At 40.4% G+C, this 24,966-nt stretch overlaps 1 protein-coding gene across 7 annotated transcripts in view; it reads right to left on the bottom strand.

The window, feature by feature from the left end:
• TCAIM (T cell activation inhibitor, mitochondrial) overlaps positions 1 to 24,966 on the bottom strand; it is a 53,265-nt gene that overhangs the window by 20,558 nt on the left and 7,741 nt on the right. For 6 of the 7 annotated variants that reach the window (XR_012470443.1, XM_074195608.1, XM_074195609.1 and 3 more), the window contains exons 4-8: positions 22,148 to 22,301; positions 19,772 to 20,024; positions 10,582 to 10,704; positions 4,123 to 4,220; positions 3,780 to 3,871 (exon numbers count right to left, since the gene is read on the bottom strand). Coding sequence is in view for 6 of the 7 variants with exons in the window: in XM_074195608.1 (XP_074051709.1) it covers positions 3,780 to 3,871; positions 4,123 to 4,220; positions 10,582 to 10,704; positions 19,772 to 20,024; positions 22,148 to 22,301 (720 nt within the window). In the remaining variant the exon portion in view is untranslated. Of the gene's footprint in view, positions 1 to 3,779; positions 3,872 to 4,122; positions 4,221 to 10,581; positions 10,705 to 19,771; positions 20,025 to 22,034; positions 22,302 to 24,966 lie in introns of those variants that run through there. The other variant, XM_074195607.1, reaches the window with a different exon arrangement.

Here is a 24,966-nt window from a genome sequence, read left to right as displayed (position 1 = left end):
TGCCCCAAATACATTGTGGAGCTTCTGGGGAAGCTTCTTAGGAATCAGGACATATTGAAATGTTCAGAAGAGAAGCTTAATTTAGCTTATGATGATTGAAAATGGGGACAAAGGTCATTGGGAAGAGAATCTGGATTCAAGTTCTCATATATTTGACTGATCTACTTTAATGAAGTGATGTGGAAGATAATCTGTCATGGTAACAGAATTAGCAATTACTAAACAAAGAAAAATCCAAAACGACTTTGTTCTTGTTTTGTTGTTTCAGTCACATCCAACTCTGTAGCCCCATTTGGGGTTTTCTTGGCAGGGATACTTGAGCAGTTTGTCATTTACTTCTCTAGCTCATTTGACAGGTAAGAAAACTGAGGAAAACCCAGCTAGCAAGGGTCTGAGGTAGGATTTGAACTCATGAAAATTGGTCTTCCTGATTCCAAGCCTAGTGCTCTGTGCAAGATGGTGGCCCTGAGCTTCCTCCCATAACTACTTACATCATCTTGAATAATTTTTTGAGGGAAAAAAAACTTTTTTTTTTTACAATCTAATCTGATCGAGGTCATCCCTTTATGTCCATGTTTATATTCTCATAAGGGCTGGTTCAGTACTGGTCATCCTGATATTGGGGAGACTCTACAATTGGTCAGAAGGGCAGCTGCTTTCCATGATCACAGGAGTAGTAGTAGTAGTAGTAGTAGTAGTAGTAGTAATGGTATTAGTATTATTATTATTAGTAGTAGAAGTAGCAATATTAATAGTAGTAGTAGTAGTAGTAGTAGTAGTAGTAGTAGTAGTAGTAGTAGTAGTAGTAGTCATAGCAGCAGAAGCAGCAGTAGTTAGCAGCAGCGGCAGCAGCCTCCAGCCTTCTCTGGACCAGCCTCTCTTCATTCTATCCTGGCCATGTCTTGTTTGCCCAGGGTCGTCTTCATCAACAGTGAGCTTGGTCTGGCAGTGGGTAGTCTCCTTTCTCTGTACCGCATGTACTTAGAGCCCGCCTACCGAGGTAGGAGGCACTCCAGGAACTGAGGTTTTTTTTTTTTTTAGTTTTTGCAAGGCGAACGGGGTTAAGTGGCTTGCCCAAGGCCACACAGCTAGGTAATTATTAAGTGTCTGAGGCTGGATTTGAACCCAGGTCCTCCTGACTCCAAGGTCGGTGCTTTATCCACTACACCACCTAGCTGTCCCTGAGTTTCTTTTTTTTAAAAATTTATTTATTTTTCCAATCTACATAGAGATAATTCACAGCATTCATTTTTATAGTTTTCTCCTTCCCACCCTTTTGTCCCCTTTCCCCTAGACAGCAAACAGTCTGATAGAGGTTAGACATGTACAGTTGTATTATACATATTTCCCTTTGGGTATGCTATGAAAGAAAAATCAGAACTGAAGGGAAAAAACACAAAGAGAAAAAACACAAAACAAAATGAAAAAGGTGAAGATAGTGTGAAGATAGTCTGCTTTGATCTGCATTAGACTCCCTAGTTCCTTCTCTGGAGGTGGATGACATTTTCCATTCTTTTCCAGTCTTTTAGAATTGTCTGATCACTGTATTGCTGAGAGGAGCAGAGTCCATCTCGCACTGCTGCCATTGATGGGTACAGTCTTCTGGTTCTCCTGACTTCACTCAACATCAGTTCAAGAAGTCTTTTCAGGCTTTTCTGAAATCAGACTCCTCATCATTTCTTATAGAGCACTAATATTCCATCACATTCATTTACCATGACTTGTTCAGTCATTCCCCAATTGATAGGTAATTCCCTCAATTTCCAATTCTATGTTACTACAAAAAGAGCTGCACTGAATATTTTTTCTTTCCTCCTATTTTAATGATTTCTTTGGGATATAGTAGTGGTATTGTGGGAACAAAGGATATGCACAGTTTTATAACTCTTTGGGCAGAGTTCTAAATTGCTCTCCAGAATGGTTGGATCAGTTCACAATTGCGGATGAACTGACTTTCAGTTTGAGCCATAAGATCCTATTGCTTGTTTTATTTTGACCAAAATTCTGACTATCCTGAAAGCATTTTTAAAAACATTTAAATGTTATCAAGGGATTTGACTGAGAATTCTGATCCATGGATCAATTTCTCCCTACCTGCTGATTCCTTTTCATTTGACTATAAATATTCAGAGAAACCCCACTGATAGCCTGAAGCTATCATCTTGCCTTTCTCTCCCCCTTTCAGGGCCAAACTCCTAGAAAATGATTTTAGCTAATGACTGATTAAGTGGTAAACCATTTCTCTGAAAACTTTAACTGATGTCCCTTCAATAAGAGGGCATTCAATCCTTCAACCATCAAATACTTCATTTCCCGGCAGGTGGAGAAGAGAGACATAAGCCAAGGGCAACCAAACCAACATAACATCACAAAGGGAATGAGGGAGTTGATGAGGACTCCACAGTGACAAGGGTGGGCGAGCCAAGAGCATTTGGATGAAACTAGAGCAGTGACTACAATTATCTGTGAGACTGGACAGACTGTTTTTCATCACTGAGGGTCACACAGGGTCATAGAATTTGTCTCTAATGCCTTTGTATTGAGTGTGCTCCATAAGAAAGTAGGGAAGATGTAAAGTCAGGAAGAAATCTGCTAGGGAAGAACCACTCTTCTGAAAGTGCCTCACCCTCCGCTAGAGAGCAGATTCAGTGACAGGAAGGAAGGCAGGGAAGAGGACAGAATCATCACTGGATCCACAATTCTTTTCTAGGGCAATAATAATGAGCTGGGCACTAATAAAACAATCTGTGTTCTTAGAGTGTTTTTATTCTCTTGGGGAAGAAGTCAATTCTAAGCAGAGACAGGAAATGCTTCGGAGCAAAGGATGAGAGAAACAGCAGAGGTTTCCTGAAGATCATGTTTCAGCTGGGCTTGAGGGAAGAGAAGAAGGGCAGGTCCTACATGCCCAACAAATAGTCTGTACATACATTAGGAGTGTCATCAAAGGGAAGGGAGAAGTGATCAGCTTTAGGGACTAAAGAGGGAAAACTGCCTATGCTCTGATGTTGCTGACCAATCTTCATACCGGATGGGCGTATTGTGGAGAGACACTGAGCTGCCCTAAGACCTGAATGGGAGTCGGGAGCAGGCTCTCTTCCTTTGGAAAACTGTATAAAATACAACATAAATTGCAGAAGAAGGTGGGGGATCATGTAATAAGATGGAGGACCATGGAGGACAGTACATAGTGCGAGGATGTCTAGGATCAAAACAAAGGACCCTGAAGGATGGCTCCTCAGCCTGTTGGGCAGATCCTCCGTGGGCCACTTCAGAAAAGCCATGAACAAGCAGGGGCCTTGATGAGATCACAAGTTCAGGACAGAGACAATGAAGTGAACACTTTTATAGTTGAACTGTCAATGTATTTCACAACATAAAATGATGGGAAAGTCTGGAACTGGATTTGTAGGAGAACAGGAGATTTTATTATCCAGAAAGCATTGAGAAAATCTAAGACACTATAGAACCCTACATTCTTTACACTCCTTTACTCATTTTTTTCCATTGAATTTTTTAAAACGGCAGAGTAAGAACATGGAATGGAAAATTCTCACACCTAGTCATAGGGGGAAAGTGACTTAAATAAATCCTGAGTAAATGGCAAGGGATTGGTTATCCAAATATTAGACAATAACAAGATGATATTGCAGCAAAGATAGCCATTGGGAGTTAAGATATTGATCTCAAAATTTTGTACTTAGTGAAATAATATTTTAGACAAAAATTATATAGGTGCCTTTGAAAACATTGAAATAGTCTTGCTTTCTGGTTTTTCTTACTTTTGTCCAATGGTGATGAACATCCATGGTTCCTAGCATGACATGACCCAAGGCACTCATGCCTGACCGGTCTGTGAATGTTACTGTACAACCTGATAATGAAACAGAAATCCTTTATTACAGAAGTCTGCATGGACATCAAGATGAGTATGTCACTTAGCCCTTATTTTATCGCAAAGGCCCCCATTCTGAGATTCCCCAGTAGAAACAGTCATACCTATGCCAACCTATGCACTCCTCTCTGAGTGTGGAACACAAAATTGGCAGCAAAAAGACATCAGGATAATGCCCAGAAAAGAAAGTTCTTCATTCCCTCATAGGAAAAGAGATCTCAAAGACACACCTTTAACATTCTGAAGGACTTCCAGGTTTTGCTGGGCTAAGCGACTGAGGCTATGTAGCTGGCTACAACGGTGAGCTATGCCCCAGCTCCTCTGCCACCTGTACAAACAAGAGCAGAGAGAGAATGTCACCTGCATATTGAAGGAGATGGCAATGACTTACCAAAGTGGCAAGACATGTGTGCAACAGTACATGAACTGACATGCATCTCTTCAGCAGCTCTTGTCAGGAGCCTGTGAGACAGTAACCAAAGAGAAAAACTATGGAATTGGGTCTGTTTTCCTGAATGGAGAAGGTGGCTGGGTAGAAAAATCTACAAGTTTGAAAAACGTGTAGGCAAACTGAATTTTTAAAGTTTAAAATTGAGGTTTATAAAGCAAGGGAGAAAACTATTAAAAATATAACCTGCTTTGTCAAAATTAAGAGGCATCAAGAGGCAACAGAGAGAGCCAGTCTTGAGCTGAGAACTGGTTCTATGACCTTGGGCAAATCAACTGATCTCTCAGGGGTCCAGGCAGCTATTGAGGATGAGAAGCTGCAAAGCATTGGTAGCATTTTCTAATCTGGGATGTATAGTCTCTTGTCTCTGTCAAGATCATAATATGACTGCTTTTCTTATAAAAGTCTTTTCATTTTCCTAAAAATCCATTACAAACATATCCTATTTAAAAAAATCTTACCTTATAGCAATGAGTTTTCATGTATATTACAAACTATATTAGTCTAAATAAAAATTTGGGTCTTCACCATCTGGATGGCTGGCTCACTGGCGTACTGCCTTCACACAGTTCGGATACAAGCATCAAGACATATAAAGACTGCAGTGAACCCACTAATGGACAAGGCAGAGATGGGTTCATTTTTTCTTTTTTCTTTTATAGGACATGGTCTCCCTATCTTTCTCCACCACTCAACAGGACTAATTCCTGTGATTGTCATGGGATTTTTAACTGCCTTCATTTCCAACCTGAGCCTTGAGGCTTCTCTTAGGGGTTACCATATTGGTAGTGGATACTTCAGAATTCCCAAACTCAAGTGTTCCCACCAACCTTAGCCTCTTCTGAACCATTATTCCAACCACCTTCAATTTATCAAGTTTAATCTATTATTTTGCATTAAATATTTGTAAAATTCTACCTAAATGGGATATGGAAAGATAAGATTCTCCCCCAAATCCATCCATGATTTATAAAGATAGTGAAACAAGATAAACTGTCCCCACAAGTTTTAACATAAATGTTAAATTTGACTCGTGACCCAAAAAACTGTAAGAATCAGAAATATCTTCAGGTAAATCTACAGTATTAAGGGCTAGCTAGAAATTGTGATTAATTCTGTTAACATTAATTGATTCATTTACTGGAAGCTATTTCAAATTAATCATGTCAATAATCTCTCCTGTAAAGTAGGAAGAGCCAGTCTTTAAATACTTGTTCCACAAAACCAGGAGAACATTGTGCACATTAATAGCAATACTGGACAACCATCAACCGGGAACGATGTAGCTATTCTCAGCAACAATCCAAGATAACATGAAGGACTCATGATGAAACATGCTGTCCACTTCCAAAGAAAGAACTGTTGGAATCTGAATACAAAAGGCATACTTTAAAAAATTTTCTTTTTCTTGTTTTTAATGGGGTGTGTGTGTGTGTGTGTTTCTGTTTTCCTTAGTAACATGACTAAAATGGAAATGTTTTGCATGACTACACTTACATAATCTATATCAAACAGCTTGCCTTCTCAATTAAGGGGGTGGGAAGGATTTGGAATTCAAAATTTTTTTATAAGGATGCTAAAAATGTCTTTCATATGTTAAAGAAATAAGATTAAGAAACAAATACAGCTCTAGGTAGAATAAGTAATTAAAGTAATTCTTTTCTTTCCTACAGCGAGATCCAATCCTTGTAATCTACTGTGGAGAACTTTGTTCTGGTACTGATGAAGTTTACTTCTTTTGGGGGCTGGATCTTTGCTGCCTTTAGTATAGGAAACTAATCGCCAGGAAGAAAACTCCATTTGCCCACAGTGACCTTAGAGAGTTCCCTAGGGAGCCTACCCAGGGTCACACAACTGTGACTATGTCAGAGGATGAACCTGAATCCCAGTTCTGAGAGGAGGCAGGATCTCTTCTCATCTACTCCCTCGACAAATTGGGCTATTTGACAAAGTACAGACTTGTCCTGGGGGAGTTAAGCCCACTCTGCTAATGGAGTGAATACATCTGTATTAACCAGGCAGTTAGGGGTTGCCACAGTACACAGAGGGTTGGGCCTGGAGTCAGGAAAACCTGAGTTAAAATCTGATCTCCTTCACTTAGCTGAGTGACACTGGGCAAGTCATTTAACCTCTGCCTCAGTTTCCTCAACTGTAAAATGGGGGCTAATACCAGAATCCACATCCCAGGGTTCTTGTGAGACATAATAGATGCTTCATTTTCTGGAATTCTGCATTATTTGGTATATCTTTCCCTTCCTCTTTCCTTCTTTCTTTCAGCTATCTATAAAATCTTATCAATCAGCCATTTTGCTTTCTTGCTTTTTATGCAGTATTGTGAACCTGTCTACATTTCTTCAGGCACTCTATCTAATCCCTTAAATCTATTTACTGTTTCCTTCATAATCCTAAGGGATATTATTAGGTCTTTCTACAATCTCAATCTGAATTTCACAGGAAGAAGCTCATGACTTGAGTCAAAGTCAGCTCTAGGTCTTGTTTTAACTGGTTGTGAAGAGTTTCTCCACTTTTGGCTGCAAAGAATATAATCATCTGATTTCACTATTGACCATCTGGTGATGTCCATGTGCAGAGTAGCCTTTTGGATTGTTCAAGAGTGTTTGCTATGACCAGCGAGTTAACTTGACAAAACCCTGTTGTTCTCCATTCTGCTTCATTTTGAACTCCAAGGCCAAACTTGCCAGTTAAACCAATTATCTTTTGATTTTCTACTTTAGCATTCTAATCGCCTAATGATGAATGTGACATTTTTTGAGGGAGTGTTATTTCTAGAAGATGTTGTAGTTCTTAATAGAATCGATCAACTCTGGTTTCTCTAGCATCAGTAGTTGGAGAACAGACCTGTATTTGTGATGTTTGTCTTGGATATAAACAGATAGCATTTTGTCACCCTTTTCTTGACAATGAAAGCTACTCCATTTTATCCATGGGACTCTTAACCCAGAAATAGAAGAAAACAATAGAATGGGAAAGACAAGAAATCTCTTCAAGAAAATCAGAGATATCAAGGAAACATTTCATGCAAAAATAGGCATGATAAAAGACAAAATTGGTAGAGATTTAACAGAAACAGGAAATGAAGAAAACATGACAAGAATACACAGAACTATACAATAAAGATCTTAACATCACTGGTAACCACTATGGTATGGCCATTGATCTAGAATCAGATATCCTAGGGAGTCAAATCAAGAGGGCTGATGGAGGTGATGGAATTCCAGTTGGGCTATTTAAAATCCTAAAAGATGATACTGAAACTCAGTATGGCAGCATATTTGGAAAACTCAACAATGGTCACTGGATTGGAAAAGATCAGTTTCTGTCCCAATCCCAAAGTAGGGCAATGCCAAGGAATGTTCAGATTACTGAACAATTGTGCTCATCTCACATATCAGCAAGGTTTATGCTTAAGATACTGCAAGTGAGGCTTCATAAATATGTGACCTGAGAATCTGACCACTGATCAACTGGGGACAGATTGCTTTTTCCAAAAAGGCAGAAAAACTAGAGACCAAATTGACAACATTCACTGGACTATGGAGAAAAGCAAGAGAACTCCAAAAAAATCCATCTACTTCTTTTTCATCATTGACTACAATTGACCCAACCTTTGACTAGGTGGAACACAACAAAACGTGCCAAGATTTTAAAAAGAAGGGAGTACCAGATCATCACACTTGTCTCGGGAGGAACCTGTATGTAGCCCAAGAAGCAACATTTAGCACGTGGAACAAATGACTGGTTTAAGATTGGAAAATAAGTACAAAAAACTGTATACTGTCAACTTATTTAACTTGTATGCGGAATATATCCATGTGAAATGCCAAGTTGGACAAATCAAAAGGCAAAATTAAGGCTGCTGGGAGAAATAGCAACTATGTCAGATATGTAGTTGATTCCAACCTGAGGGCAGAAAATGAAGAGGAATTAAAAAGTCTCCTGATAAGAGTCAGAGAGTGTAAAAAGTGGCTTGAAGCTTAACATCAAAAAACCAAAATCCTGTCAACTAGCCCCACCACTTCCTGGCAAACAGAAGGAGAAGAAATGGAAGCAAGACTGGACTCTATATTCTTGGGCTCAAAGATCCCCGCAGATAGTGACAACAGCCATGAAGTTAAAAGATGCCTGCTCCTGGGAAGAAAAGCCATGGCACATCTGGACAGTATGCCAAAAATCAGAGATGTCACCTTGCTGACAAAGGCTGTAATGTCAAAATTTATGGTTTTTTCTAGTAGCAATGTATAGCTGTGAGAACTGTACTGTAAGGAAAGCTGAGAGTTGCAGAATTGAACCTTTCAAACTGAGAAGACTTTTGGGAGTTGCTTGGACAGCAAGGAGATCAAATCAGTTAATACTTAAAGGAATTAATTCAGTCTATTCACAGGTCATCAAATACTGGAGCTAAAGTTTAAATACTTCGGGATTATAGGGAGAAGATGGGACTCACTGAAAAAAACCTGTTGTTGCAAAAATTGAAGGTAAAAGGAAGAGGAAATGGCAGAGGATGAATTAGAGAGATGGTGTCAGGGGAACAATGGACAGATTTTGAGATAGTGAAGATAAGAGGATTGGGTGTGGTTATGGTCCAAGTTATCATAAAGAGCTGGAAATGGCCAAACAACATCAGGTGTTTCATACATCCTTGTTTCCTTTCTTCCATCTCTGTTTCCTTCCTCTTTCTCTATTTCTTTTTCTCTCCTTTATTCCTGCCCTCTCTTCTTCCTTCCCATGGTTTGAGCACCCTGAATGGTTGTGGACAGAGCTGAATCTTCATGGAACTTCACTGGGAACCTCTTGACTGAAATGGAGAGGCAATGGGGGAAGCAGAGCAGTAAAGGAGGTCCTAGACCAAATGGGATGTTCATAGGCCACATCAAGTCCCTAGCTCAAGTGGGCATGTAAGCCAAACAGAAGCAAACAAGAGAGTTATAATACTGAGCAGTAAACCTGAACCATGTGAGTTCTGTGGACTGTGCCTATTAGATGTGATGAGTCTGATTCTTACTGATAACAAGATATTTCTACTTTGCAAGGAGGGGTATCCAATTAAGATAGAACAAAGTAAATGTAGAGGGCAGCTGGGGGCTCTTTGGAAGGAAGAGGAGGGCCCTCACCTCCAACCCCAGGGCAGTAACTTAAACCTAGAAAATTTGTTTAATATGCTCTAATGGGGACTCTTTTTATGGAAGGATTGGATTAGAAAGTCACTGAGGTTCCTTACAATATCACTGAGGTTCCTTACAATGCTCAAATTCTGTGATTCTATGACTTTTTTTTTAAGTTCCTAGAGAAGTGGAAAGAGTGCTTTCCTGGTGGTCTGAGGCCTCTGGATTGGATAACTTAATACTTGCCCTTTATTTAGTGTATTGTTAGCCTGAGGGCTAATATGGGAGCTCAAGACGTTTTTCTTTATTTATTGAGTCAAATAGTGATGCTTTTGGGCAAACTATGTTTGCAGGCAAAGGGTTGCTTGCAGTAAGATGCTTCCAGGATAGAATCCACTGTACAAGCCTAGAACTTTGATTTTTTTTTTTTTTAGGTTTTTGCAAGGCAAATAGGGTTAAATGGCTTGCCCAAGGCCACACAGCTAGGTAATTATTAAGTGTCTGAGGCCAGATTTGAACTCAGGTCCTCCTGACTCCAGGGCTGGTGCTCTATCCACTGTGCCACCTAGCTGCCCCGAACTTTGATTTTAAAGGACAGGTCATAAGTCTTTTATAGAAAATAATGTGGGAGAGTTGAAAGAGATTTGGGTTCAAATCCTACTAGGGACCAAACTGTTATCACCCCAGGCAAATCTTGAACCTCCCCCATATACTGAACTGCAGTATGCTGAAGGCAATAACTTGCCCCCTGTGGAGAGGCTGTAAGGTCCAGTGGTTAGTCTAGCCTTGGAGTCATAGGAGCTGAGTTTGAATCCTGTCAGTGCCTTTCAGCACCTGGTTGGTCCTGGGACACCTACTTTTTGCATTTCCAAAAGAAATAAGTAAGATTGTCCTTAAGGACCCCTCCTCCAGTTCTAAAACTATGACAGAGTGCTTTGGAAAGCACTAAGAAAACACTTAGGAACTGTCTATGTATCTATGTCCAGTTATTGCTGGTGAAATATGATGGAAGAACAATGAAGACTAAGAGAATCAAGTTAAGCAGGTACTTCTTAGTGGAAGGGAAGGAAGCTGGGCCAGGAGGTAGCACATGCTCAGTTTGACCTCCACATCATTACCTGATATCTGAGAGCAGGAGCTGATGAGACAATTCATCTTTTAAACGGTCTAGTTCCTCTCTCAGTGGCAAACTACTGGTCAGCTTTTTAATGGCACTTTTTTCATTACTATCTAACCAGGACCTAGAAAGAAAAAGAGAGATGCAACCATTGAAACTGTCCATTTATTCTCACAGAACAGAAAGCTAAAACTCCTATGATTTCTTTAAATATTTTATTTTTTCCCCAATATGTTAAAGGAATCAACTTTTTAAAAAAGTTTTGAGTTCTAAATTCTATCCCTCTTCTTCCTCTCCCACCCGTCCCTAAGGTAAACCATCTGAAATAGGTTATACATGTGCAATCATGTAAAACATTTCCACATTAGTAATTTTGCAAAGACAACTAGAAAAATAACAAAAAAGTGAAAGTACAAAATAGTAGGCCTTAGAGTCTGTATTCAAAGCAGCTCAGTTCTTTCTCTGGAGGCAGATAACATGTTTCATCCTGAGTCCTTTGGGATTGTCCTGAATCACTGTATTGCTGAGAATAGTTAGATATGGCTCTTCATCATACAATATTGCGGTTACTCTGTACAATGTTCTCCTGTTCTGCTCACTTTAATTTGCATCCAGTTCATGTAAATCTTTCCCAGTTTTTTCTCAAAATCATCTTGCTTGTTATTCCTTATAGCATAATAATATTTTGGCTTGTTCAATCATTCCCCAATTGGTGTGCTTTCCTTCAATTTCCAAATCTTAGCCACCACAAAAAGAGCTGTTTTATTTTTATACAAATAGTTCTATATTTTTTTATCTCTTTGAGATACAAACCAAGTATTGGTATTGCTAGATCAAAGGGTAGGATGGGTTTTACTGCTCTTTGAGCATAGCTCCAAATTGCTTTCCAGAATGGTTGGATCAGTTCACAATTCCACCAATAGTGCATTAGTGTCTCTGTGTTCCCCACATCCTCTCCAACACTGATCATTTTCCTTTTTTGGGGATATTAATCAATTTGATAGATGTGAGGTGGTACCTCAAAATTGTAAAACTCCTATCATTAGAAGACATATGTGATTGGGAAATTAAAAGCAATCTCAGTTCAATCAAACCTTGATGAATACGTTCAAATTTCTATTAAGACCATCAGACAAAATTTTATCTTTTTACATTATCAGTTGAGTTTTCTGGATGTTTCAACTTTACAACAAACCCTTATGTCCTGTCCAAGATGTAGTTTGTCCCTCAAATACTCCCAAAGATTTGCATTCTCTTCCCTGATGTGGGTACTGTGGGTATTCCCATCGATACAGATTATTGCAGGTCAGTCACTCAGGATAAAATATACATTTTTATTAAAATAATTGTTGTCATTGCTTAAAAGAAAAAACCTTTGTTAAGAAAATATTCTTTTTAAAAATGCCACTGCTAGATTCCCAATGGGTCACATGACTAAAGAAGGGAACTTTCACATGGATCCTGCTCCTCCCTCATGGATGGGGGGTACATTGTTTACTTCTTTTCAATCCCAACTTTTAAAGAACACAAACCCAACATTTTAGAAGCGTATAAGGCTGAAAGGCCAGATGAGGTGGCCAGCCAGAGGCATGCCTTTCTTAATTTGTCTCAAACTGTCACAAATGTGCAGTAAAGGGCAGTCCCTTCATTTAACTGAGCCCTCACACAGACCTTGAGGTTCCTCATAAATCCCACTCTCAATCTTGAGCCTGGGTCCCTATAAAACACCATCACACTGCTGAGCCTTACCCTCAGGATATCAGACAGTCCATGATTCCCATACCAGAACAATCCATGGATTAACAATCCCTACCTCAAAAGTGCTGGCCAAAGACCTTAGATAAAAGGACAAAAGTTTTAAATTAAACATTTTTTTTCTTTTAGTTATGCTAATTATAATTGTTAGAGACCATCAAACTTCAAATCTCATAACTCATTCAATAACTCACAAATAGGCTGAATATTTTTTAATTTAATATTTGACCAATTTTTCAATCAAAAACCTGAAACAAAATTGGAAACCAGTAAGGGTCATTCCCACCCAGATGTAAGAAGTTGATGCCAAGGATCTCAGAAATCACTAAGCCACCATTTAGCTTTAAGCAAATGATACTCCACATCCAATAAGCAAAATCACAAATAGCTTCTTATAAACTGTGAAACCTTCCTGATTCTGGTGGGGAGGGGAGAGAGAAGCCCAGAGACAAAGATTCTATTTATTCCTTAAATAACAGCCATCACCACACAAAATTAATTAAACAAAAACTAAATAACTATTTTTAAAATGTGTATTCTTAAAATTCATATAAAATGTTTGAATTCTTATCAAAGTTTTTGGAGACAAATTTCAACATCCTGCCCTGGATACAAGGAGAATGACATTTCCTTTTTAACATCAGGCTAACAGCTTTCTTGGGGAAAATATCCCTCTGTGTACAGAGGGATATCTATATGTAGATTTTAATGCCTTTTCATTAAAGGGCATGTTTTTCCTGTGTTTTTTTTTATAACTATAAGTCCAAATATTGATATGCTCTTTATTGTTGAGATTCCAGAGTCTTAGTGGAACTGGTAAAAACAGATACCCAAAAGGTGGAGTGGGGAGGATGGGGTAGTTGGAAGAAATGCCTTTTTTTTTAATAAGCAACTTTTTGAAAAGGAAAAATGAAATTTAATAATTTCACAGTGATTTTAAGCTTATCTACTGTGTTTTGGTGTGGTTAGGTGATGCAGCAGATAGAGTACTGGGCCCTGAGTCAGGAAGACTCATCATCCTGAGTTCAAATTTGACCTGTGAGACCTTAGGTGAGTCACTTCACCTGGTTGCCTCAATTTCCTCACCTGTATAGTGAGCTGGAGAAGGAAATGGCAAAACCACTCCAGTACCTCTGCCAAGAAAATCCCTAATGGGGTCATGAAGAGTTGGCCAGCACTAAAAACCACCCCACAATTCCAAGGATAATGGTGGAGGAAGCTGGGCTGCTCTTTAACTCTAGCCTGGGTTGGCTGCCTTGGTTTGCCTGGCCCTTGCTGCCTCCCGTCTTTCACTCAGGACATCTTGAAGGAAACCTATGCCTTCAGAGCTATAGTCTAGCCCTCTGCTCAATTCTGCCAAGTCTGAGGGATGCCTAGGAAGTCAGGTGCATTGGATCTCTAGTTCACCCACTTCATTATTCTTAATTTGGCACATTCTATCAGACTTCTGAGGATAGTTCTTTTCTTAGAGGCTGTCTTCTGGGAACTGGTTATCTTCTCTGGCTCGAGTGCTTCCTATATTCTGGCTAATGGTGTGTGGAGAAGATATGGGCAGTTTCCTTTAAATTTTTGCATTTGCAAAGCAATGGGGTTAAGTGACTTGCCCAAGATCACCGAGTTAGGTATTAAGTACACTATACACTGTGCCACCCAGCTGCACCCCCTTTTTATTTTTTTGGTTTTTGCATGGCAATGGGGTTAAGTGACTTGCCCAAGGCCACACAGCTAGGTTATTATTAAGTGTCTGAGGCCGGATTTGAACCCAGGTACTCCTGACTCCAGGGCCGGTGCTCTATTTACTATGCCACCTAGCCGCGCCCCCCCCCCCCAGCTGCCCCTTCTTAAAGCTTTTTTTGATCAAAATTATGAAACTGGGCAAATATATTTTTAATGGTTCTCATCAGGTAGATCTGCAATACCCAATTAACCCTTCTGTTATTATGGAAAGCTAGAAGGCTTGGAATGAGGAAGAGCTTGAGCAGAGTCCAGCCTCTACAGAGACCATGAATATTCCAAAGCTCTCAGGACCTAAAACTCTGCTGGATTAGTTTTTGATTTGCATTGGGGGAGGTTTTTTTTTCCAGCATGGTTTTTTTATTTTTTTATTCTCATTTTGTACAAATTTTTTTACATTAATAAAATATTCTTGTTTAAGAGTAAATGAAATACCCCTCCCCCTAAAGATAGACTTGCTTGAGCGATAAAATAAAGGGGAGAGAGAAAAAAAATTAAAATTAAAAAAAATAATAGTAATAATTGTAGGTATGGCCAGGTGGCGAAATGGACGAAGCACCAGCCCTGGAGCCACGAGCACCCGAGCCCACATCCAGCCCCGTAGACCCAACAATCACCCAGCCGTGTGACATGTAAGCCACCCAATCCCCACTGCCCTGCAAAAACCAAAAAAGAAGGAAAAAAAAAGACCCAAAATAAAATAAAATACTAATAATAGTAGGGGTGGCTGGGGGGGCGGACAGAGCATTGGCCCTTGAGCCAGGAACACCTGGGTCCAAATCCGGCCCCAGACACCCAAAGATCACCCTGCTATGTGGCCCCAGGCAGGCCACCCAGCCCCATTTGCCCTGCACCCTCCCCCAAATAATAATAATAATAATAAAAAAATGTGCTTCAGTCTTTGTTCCAACACCAACAACTCTGTCCTGGGTGGATCACATTCTTTATGATAAGTCCATCACAAAAGTTACTTGCATATTTTTCCAACGTTGCCATTGCTGATCTTAACTCCCTTTCTTATTTCTCCACTACCATGTACTATATTTTCTCTCTCCTTTCACTCCGACTCTACTGTAGGGTAGTTGAATGGCGCAGCAGACAGATCCCTGGTCCTGGGGCCAAAAAGCCCTGAGCCCCCATACCACCCACCCCTTAGGCCCAGCATCCACCTGGCCCTATGGTCCCGGACAGGCCGTCCAATCCCAGCCCCTTGCAAGAAGTAAAAAAGAAAATGTGTTATATCTGACCACTCTCCCCCCATGGTCCATCCTCTCCTCCATCACTCACATCCCCACCCCTTCCCCCTGCTCCCCCCTCCTTCTTACTCCAGATGTCTATACCCCATTGAGTATATATGCTGTTTCCTCTCCTAGCCACCTCTGATGAGAGCAAAGGTTCCTTCACTGGGGGAGGTGGTTTTTCCACCAGGAATTCCTTACATTGCTGAATTACCAGTCTAGACCATCCTTTCCTTTTCTTCCCCAAAAATTATCTGAATGGATCCCCATGAGAATTAAGCACTGATCATAACTCTCTGAGTATTAGCTCCATGAAGTCTCCTCTGGTGACTTCAGAGCAGCACTTGTCATCTCTTCCTTGTCTTATCATGATCCTCTGCTGTTCTCCTAGTCTCAAACTCTTTTTACATAGCCCATGGATGCCCAAGGAGAACACAGACATCCCTTACTGACTTTCTTCTCAAACAACTTTTTACCTGGTTTCCCAGCAATGACTTCAAATACTCTTTCAGGAACAAGGAGAAAGGCTTCTAAGGATCAAAAATTCCATTTCATTTTGAATACTATTATGTGCAAAGCACAATGGCACTTAAAGAAAAAAATCTGAACAGAAGCATTAATTGTTATCGTATACTACGTTATGATTACTAGACAGGAAGCACTTTTTTTTGCCTGGATACAGCAATTTTACTTTCTGGCATTAAGTAAAGAAATGGTGCCTTCCTATTCTTAGCATTGCTGGTACTCTAACAAATGAAAATGGCACTCAAGGCCCAGAGCCTGCTAGGAGAGGGATGACTCCTCCCTTAATTTATATACAATGGGAGACTGATTAAGATGGAAAGTTTAGGCCCTTCAAGTACAGGAAACTGAAGAATGCTAAGACACAACAGAGATAAAGATTTCCATTATGTTTGGTTCTTAGCTAATAAAAAAAATCCAAATCCATCAGCAGGAATCCTGTTTATCCTCTGACATGGAGAAGAAGAGAAGAGTTCAGAATCAAGTTATATGAAGCTGAACCCATAGAAACATGAGAATCCTAAACCTCAGACCTTCTGGATTCTAGAAGGTAACAGAATCAGAATTACTTATGCAATTCATTTCTCACTATTTACTGCCGAGGGTATATGTGTCAGTGTTCTTGTAGTTGTTCAGGCATTTTTAAGCCAAGTTCCACTCTCCATGAGTTTCCAATTTCTTTATCTGATTCATTTTACAGATGAGGAAAATTGAGGCAAATAGGGTTAAATGACTTGCCTAGGGTCACACAGTTAAATGTCTAAGAGCAAGGAAAGAGTTGTTACTGTGATAATGGCCCAACATTTTACCTTTAGTGTCATTATTAAATTAGCTGAGCATTTGACCAAACTATGAATGGAAAACTTTCACTGCATTTCTAAGAAGAAAAGCAAATAATGATCTTCTGGAAAGAGTACCCCAACCCTCAGGAGAAAGCACAGACCTTCATTCTTGTTGTGGTGCTTAGTTTTCAAGTACTCCCTGAAGGGGAACCACTGGTACAGTCTGACCCATTAAGGGCACATGGGGCCTGCCAATTGACCAGCACTGAATAATTGGCCACAGATCTGCACCAATTGTACATCAGTTGCATCCACTATATACCTCAGCTTTCTTGGGGAGAAGTTGTACACTTTCAGGGAAAGAAGCCCACCAATATTGTGGTGACAAGGGCATGCCACACTCCCAGGTACATCTCTCTGCTCCTCTTTTTTCTTCCTTCCTATTAGCACAGGAGGGCAAGGGCTAGACAGGGAGTTACTGGACTGGAACTGAGATGCCAGCCTCAGCAGGCTGGGCTTCCCAGCTTTCCAAACTCATCCTGATCTCTTCACTGGGCATCAGCAGCATTGAGCAAGTCTGTTACAGCAGCACACAGGTCGACATGGACATATAAGCAGAATGGCAAGGCAGGTGCCCACCGATGCTCAATCACTCTCTCTGTCTCTTCTCCTTCACCCTGACCTACCATCATGCATGTGATGGCATCACCTCCCTGATATCACAGTCTTCTTCGAGAGCAAAGGACAAACACCATCATCCTTAATGGCAGGAACTGTTTCCCTTCTGGTCTTGGCCTTCCCCGCCCCCCCCCCCCCAGCTTGTGAGATCAACAAGTCTAATATTCGACAAAAGCAAGTGATTATCTGATATACCCAAAGCTAAGCAAGGAAGCAGCTGATCTGTCTTGACAACCAGTAAATGGATGGCTGATTTCTTCACTGCCTGCACCTGGACTTGGTATTGTCTATATAGGCAATGGACCCAGAGGAAACTTCCTTTAATAATGAAAGCCCTGACATTCCTCTGGCATGCAGAGGTTAGGGGACTTGCCCAGGGTCACATATCCAGGATATGTAGGGGAGAGGGCACCATCTCTAACCTGTCCAAATGATATGTTCAATTTGTTAGCTCTTGTTTAAAACAGGAAGGGAGCCTTTGTAGAAATGAGGTGTTTAGGGTAGACAATATGTCAGATTTACAGGGTGGTCTAAAAGTCTTAGAGAAGTCCGAATCCTTAAAATCACCCTAGGACTTTTGAGACATCTTGAATTTCTGTTACAAGCAGAACATTTTCTAGCAAATTAAAATTTATGAAGAAACTGTCAAAGAGGAGATTTTTAATATTCTCTGCCTGTCACTTCAGTTGCTGCCACCCTCTGCAGATTTCAACCTTGGGAAGATTGTCAGCCCAAATATACCATGGCGGCTCATCAGACTTCTGCCATTCTGTTTACAAATTCTATTGGGAGATAAGGAATTTTAGGAGAAAAACATCAGAAGGCCAAATTAGAGGTACTCAGCTCAATGTGTGATGTGCTGATGTCTCCTCCTCAATGGCTGATGCTGATTCTTAGCCTTCATGCTTAGGATCATGGGTTCTCACCTACTAGTCTCCAGGTCAAACCTCTCACCCTGGGACATGGCGGATTTCTGCAGTTCTTCAAGTTTTCCTCTTGGGCACGTCATCTTGGGTGAGTTTCCATCAGATGACCTCTTCAAGTTTTTAGACTGACTCACTTTTCAGTCTGACTTATAGGCCTTTGAGCACACACCCAGGGAGCCCTCACCCTCCTGGACATTCATGGGAAGGCTGGCACTTCTCTCAGGACACAGCTCCATTCTGGTCCTGGATCCCCAGCCATGTCTGTCTTCACTCTTCTTGTCTGTAGCTCTGCTGCCTGTGTATGAACTCCATGTCCATCACTAAATTCACCTATTATCACCCATATCTTCCTCAACAGGCTTAATACAACTTTGCCTGCAGCAGGAAGTTCACAGGATTAGAGGCCAGGATCTTCGTGGCAATCAGGCCTGTGGATTTACAGCCATGAATCTAATCCAAGAGGCAGAATGGCAGAAGTGCAGAATTAGGAACATCTGGATCATGTGACCTCTGCCTGCCTCAGTTTCCTGGGGCCACTGTGAGAATCAATGGGAGACTATCTTGAAAGTGCTCACTACAGTGTCATACAGTAGGTGCTTCATAACTGTGCATGTCTTTTCTCTTCTCTCCCACTCCTGGTTGCCTACAGTATGGGTACTACAAGCTAGAAGCAAAGGAATAGGATGGGGAAATCTCTTTAGACCAGACATCAGGAAGAGAGATGCATCACAGGAGAATATTTGACTTTGCACCAATGATTTGTCCCCAAAATAATCTACTCCAATATTACCAATGGTAAACCTAAACCTGACATGATGAAAACTAGTCTTAATTATTATTTTTTTTATTATAGAGGCAAATTTTCAAAAATTGGAAGAACCTTTCCCTAATTTTTTTAATTGAAATTTTATTTTATTTTTCCAAATATACGCAATGATAGTTTTTCAGTATTATCCACTTGCAAATTTATGAATTCCACATTTTTAACACCCTCTTTTCCCTCCTCCTTTCCCATGGTGGTGAACAGACTGGTAAAAGTTGTACATGTAAAATCACATTTAACATTTTTACATACCTAATAACTTTTTAAAAACTCACCTGGAAAAGAATTCTCTGTTAAGTCCCTAAGACAACATGAACATTCTTTTTCTTGAGTTTGACGCTATCAGAACTTTTAAAAGACTACTTTAATTTGACTTATTAAAATGTCAAATAACAACAAAAATGGTTGTTACAATAACATTTTTTGATATCGGCTACTCTTCTGGTAGTTGTGGCATGTGTCCTTATAAACACAAGTCTTTCAAAAGACTGAAGGAAAGTCAACATTCAAAAATAATTAAGGTTCAAAAAATGTTCCCCAAAGGAATTCTTGCAACTTGAAGACTAAAACTATAAAGACAGAGACTAATGAAGTTCTGAATTACATATCATCTCAACGACAATGTTGCTTTTAAATTAGGTTGAGACTATTTTTAGGAGTTTTCTGTAAAAAAGATTTTAATTTGAGATATGTGCTACAGTGCCAGCTTAATTAAGTAAAAGCATTTACGTACATGAGAGAAGTTTCCATCCTTTGGACTTTCTCCAGTTCTTCTTCGGGGTCTTTGAATCCAGTAAAGGAGTAGTAAGTCTTGTCCCATTTAATGGGTCTGTCGAATATCTTTTTTGCCCTCTTGGGTGCTTGGGAAGCCACATTAGCACTTAAGTTTGGGATGTGCTCCGTGGATAAGCTACAGGAATTGAGAATATCTAAGACGGTGCTCTGGAGATCTCTGGTATGCAAAGTAAAAGTGACAGCTCGAAACCCTAAAAAAAAGGGAACCCCATAACAATTACTATTGGGTTCAGTTGAATATCACTTCTTTTAAAAAGAAATCTTTTTCTATTCAAAACATATCAAAATCCATACAAAATCTATTCAGTTCATAAAATAAAATCTAAGCGTGATGAAAAAATTCTCCTTAAATACAATTTTTTTTTTTAGGTTTTTGCAAGGCAATGGGGTTAAGTGGCTTGCCCAAGGCCACAAAGCTAGGTAATTATTATGTGTCTGAGGCTGGATTTGAACTCAGGTACTCCTGACTCCAGGGCCGGTGCCCTATCCATTGTAACACCTAGCCACCCCCCCAAAAATGTTATTTTCACAACACATTTCCCTCCCCTTCCAAATTATACCTGACTGTTCATATCCTTTCTAGTTAAAGGGAGGCAGTCGAAAGTGTGGCATGTGAACAATGAAGGGCTGCCAATCCTAAGTCAGTAGATCAAGATTGGAGTCAGTCTCCATAGCCCTAGTCACAGAAAGAGTTAGAATGCACAAAAATCCTCCTGATGGGCTAGACTGGGTGGTTCCATGAGTCCTGGAAGTCCTGAAGAGTAGAGCCAGGCTCTCTCTTGTAGAAAGAAATTCAGAGACAGCATTTCAGGGCCCACCTGGGATTCCTGTTTTGAGAGCCATGGGGACCGAAGCTTTCTTTGCATGGTGGGAGCACCCCCCCCCCCATTCCCTCCTCCATTCCCCGCTCCTCCATACCCCACCTCATACTTGCTTTCTTATAGTCTGGGGCCCATATTTGATTGATCACCATGAACATTGAATGGAAAGGCCTGACAAGTCATTATCTTCTTGGGCCAATCATTGATCTAAGCCTAGTGGACTTAAGTTACTAAATGATCAACAAACTTATTTTCTAGAATGTTCTATAGAAAAAACGTGTACAATTCCAGTCCTCGGGGTAAAACATGGCCTCCAAATAAATGCAGAATGTGGTTTGGGAATCAAAGACACCCAAGGAGATACATTAAATTTTACTCTTCCCTCTACTTTAGAGCTACTTCTAGCAATTAGGACTATTTTGTACCATCACACCTGAAGGTTATATTTAGTATCACTGCTATTGTGAGACTTTCTTCTCCCTATTGTTTAAATCCAATTTTTGTTTTCCCTGGGTCTTAGTGACCCCTACTAATTTATAGTGGAGTTTTTAAAGATTCCTTGAAATATTCAGGAAAAGATGAAGTTAAGTCTTGCCCAGCCAAGGGCATGAGGTTCCCTTTCTATAATGAAGATTTTTAGAAGAGGTGAGAGGGAAGTTAGGACAGACAGTGGCCTAAGGGAACCCACAGATATGGGCCCTGGAATGGAGAATGTGGAGGAACTAGAAAAGTCATTCGCAGCTCCTCAGGAGACTTCTCTATCACATTCTTTCCATAATCCTACCCCATCCTCCATACATTAAAGTTATATGAATTCTGCCTGCAAGAAGAACTGGAATATCATTAATAATAAATATTTGAATAATAAAATTATTCAAAGTTCAAATTAATTTATGTCATATGCTATTACCTTGCATTTTTCTTAAAAGAAACCTGCATATAAAACATTTAATGGTGTATAAAAATAAATTTATGTTCTCTTAAACATATTTACATTCCTATGGGGTAACTTTGACCTAATTAGACCAGGCCAGGGCTGGAGTAGCAGCAGCAATGAGAGCCTGGCCATATCCCTTTGCTTTTTCTAACCTGGATGGAGGAGTAAAGCATAATTCAAATTCCTCTGTACACATTCCCTAACTCACCTTGAAACATCAAATTGTCTGGTATTTTGCATACAAGATATAAGAGGAAAGCTGTCCTGTATCCCAGGAAATAGAAAATATTTTTCATTTACACATCAACACCCTTCAAGTACATGTGATCTAACCTTCCATTTTACAGACAGATCTGGGTTTGCTCAAAGCTATTTCTAAAGTCAGCAGGGAATCCCTGCTCTTGGGATTCCAAGGGCAGTGGCTGTGGAGTTCAATGACCCACCCTGCTTTCCTAGGATAGAGGCTCCTTTCAAAGACTCTTCCCTCCACATTTAAGACTACTCTGTACAATGTGGGTGAAACTTGTCAGAAGCATCATACAAACAGAGAAGGCACCTAGCACATTCAATGAATCGTGGCCATCTGAGGATGTCGGCTCAGTTTCTCTCACATAAAAAGTAAGCTGAGTTGGTTTCAAAGACTTGGAGCCTGGTTTCTGGAGATTTTCCAAGTAGGCACTTAATTTCTTAAGAGAATTTTCATTGATTTCCTGAGGGAGAAAAGAAATAAAAGGAAACAAGGATATACAAGGATGGGAAACAATACAATAATTGTCTTCATGCTATGTGTCAACATTATTTTAGGGTTTAAATAATTTTTAAAAATTTGCCATCTAAGTAATAGGGGACTAAAATCTGAAAATGATTCTAGGAGTTTACTTCAACCACTGACTTGTGTTCTTTTCATGAGACTCTTTGCATTTCTGTGTAATGCTCTGACTTCTGAGGCAGGCAGCACAGCCAGTGGCAGAAAGGTAGTTCTAGAAATACACTCTGGGTACCTGTTTTCTTCCACCACTGGCACTGGTTACCTCACACTGCCCACCACCTGCTGTCCATGGTCCTGGAGTGTAGGCCTTTTTCCCCATAGATCTCAGTCAAGCCCAAACATCCCCAGACTGGCACTTTTTTTTTTTTTGCAAGGCAATGGGGTTAAGTGGCTTGCCCAAGGCCACACAGGTAGGTAATTATTAAGTGTCTGAGACTGGATTTGAACCCAGGTACTCCTGACTCCAGGGCTGGTGCTTTATCCACTACACCACCTGGCCGCCCCCAGACTGGCACTTCTAATAGTATGCACTCAAGATCTGTACACACCAAGGGCAAGCTAAGATTCTTAGTCAATCTATGTTTGGTTGCTGCACTATTCTCTGGCTCTTGGGAGAATGAGGGAGTAGATGGCAGTTGGAGATCTGCCGGATCTGCCTCCTCCCTTGGCTCAGTCAAAATGTGAATATAGATTCAAAAAAGAAAATATGAGATGCTGAGGAGGGTGAAAATCTCTTTGGGGGAGATGTCCACCTCAAGGTCATTTAAAAAAGAAAGTATGTAGTAAGGCTTGAGACAGATGGGGAGGCCACTCACTTCATGTTCTTTGCGTGTACTAATTATAAAATAATAAAACTTTCCAAGAGAACAAATATAGACCATGATCTACTCTTACTCTTGAGAGATCAATGAGCAATGGGTGATATATTCATCAATCGATTGACCATGCTCACTATTTTAAAGTAAATCTGTTGAAAACCACACTCAAAAAAGCATTGGCACCAATTTATTTTTAATTGAGAATTGGTATTTTCCTCTGTATCTGAATAATGATGGTTTAGATTTTCTTTTTTTTCTCTGATGGTTCAGATTTTCAAAGGAGTTTCAAAAGAAACAAATTTGCTCTTTCCCAGTCAGTCCCTCTCAATGATCCTCAGTCAACTGGCAAGCATGTAGTGTGCATCATTTATGTGTCAGGCACCCTGCAAGATGTTAGGGGAATAGAGCTAAAGTGGAAGAGTCCTTAAAGCTCCATTCTATGGGGAGACACATATATAACTCATTATTTCCAAAATACACACAAAAAGAATATGATGTAGTTTGGTGAGGGACAACACTAGAAGCTGTGCAGAGATCTAAAAGGCAGAGATGAGGAAGGAGAGCCCTCTAGGCATGGGAACCCTTCAGTACCAAATGACAGAGGGGGAGATGAATTATCTTGGATAAGGAACATTCAAGGGTTTGGAAGGCCAGACTGTAGAGTGAATGGAGGGGAGCCACACATGGGATGTCTGCAGGGGCAGAAAGGGGCAAGGTACCTGAGGGCTTTGTATGTTGAACAGAGCATGTTCTGTTTGAACTATAGGGGTAGAGGGAGCTGAGGACAATCTCTGGTCATTGCCAGGGTACCCAGCAGAGGTAGGTGATGCATGTGTGTGTGTGTGTATAGAAAGGGAGAAGTAGTTCCAAAATGGAATCTGGTGACTTCACGTGGTGACTTTGCATGAGATGGGGGAATGTGGAGTTGAGGATTTCACTAAGGCTGTGAACAGGTTGAGGACAAGGATGATGGCACCTCAGCAGAAAAGGTGAAATCAGCAAGGGGCTGGGCCTGGGAAGAGAGTTTTGTGGGGTCATGCAGAGTTGGAGATGCTTCCAGGACACATTCTAAAATAGCTAAGATGCTGTTAGTGAAGGGGTGGGGGACCTTAGGAAAATCAAGAGACCCAGAAGAAGGTTTGAAACATTTCTCAACCTCTCCTCTGGTGGTCATCCCATCTTAGGCCATCTCTACATATAAGGAAATGAAGGCTTCAAGGAGATAGGAGGCCTGCCCAGGTTCTAGGTGGGATTGGAACCCAGATTTTTCTAATTTCCAATTGACAGCATCCTGACTAATATTCAGTTGGTATAGGAGTTCTATGCCAAAGGGGAAAACATCCTGAGATATTAAAAACATGCATTGACAAATAGACAGAAACAATGGTCCCCTTAGACAAAATCTAAAATGGATGCCATACACTGTCCCAAAAGTCTTAGTGCCATTTTAGGCCGATGAAAGTTTTTAGCTTCATTGAGACTTCTGGGGCACCTGCACGCAAGAACATCAATTTGATAGATTTTCAAAATTCTTCATTTTTCCTCTAAAAATCAATCCAAAAAAAATGTAATTACAAATAAAACTTGGGGGGTGGCTAGGTGGCATAGTGGATGGAGCACCAGCCTTGGAGTCAGGAGTACCTGAGTTCAGATCTGGCCTCAGACACTTAATAATTGCCTAGCTGTGTGGCCTTGGGCAAGCCACTTAACCTCATTGCCTTGCAAAAACTAAAACCAAACCAAAACAAAACAAAACAAATAAAACTTGGGAATTAGCTTATGGCATTT

Source organism: Macrotis lagotis, chromosome 7 (genome assembly GCF_037893015.1).
Source record: "Macrotis lagotis isolate mMagLag1 chromosome 7, bilby.v1.9.chrom.fasta, whole genome shotgun sequence".
NCBI classification, from domain to species: Eukaryota; Metazoa; Chordata; class Mammalia; order Peramelemorphia; family Peramelidae; genus Macrotis; species Macrotis lagotis.
The sequence above is the reverse complement of the archived record's forward strand: the minus strand, read 5'-3'. Positions and strand labels throughout refer to the sequence as shown.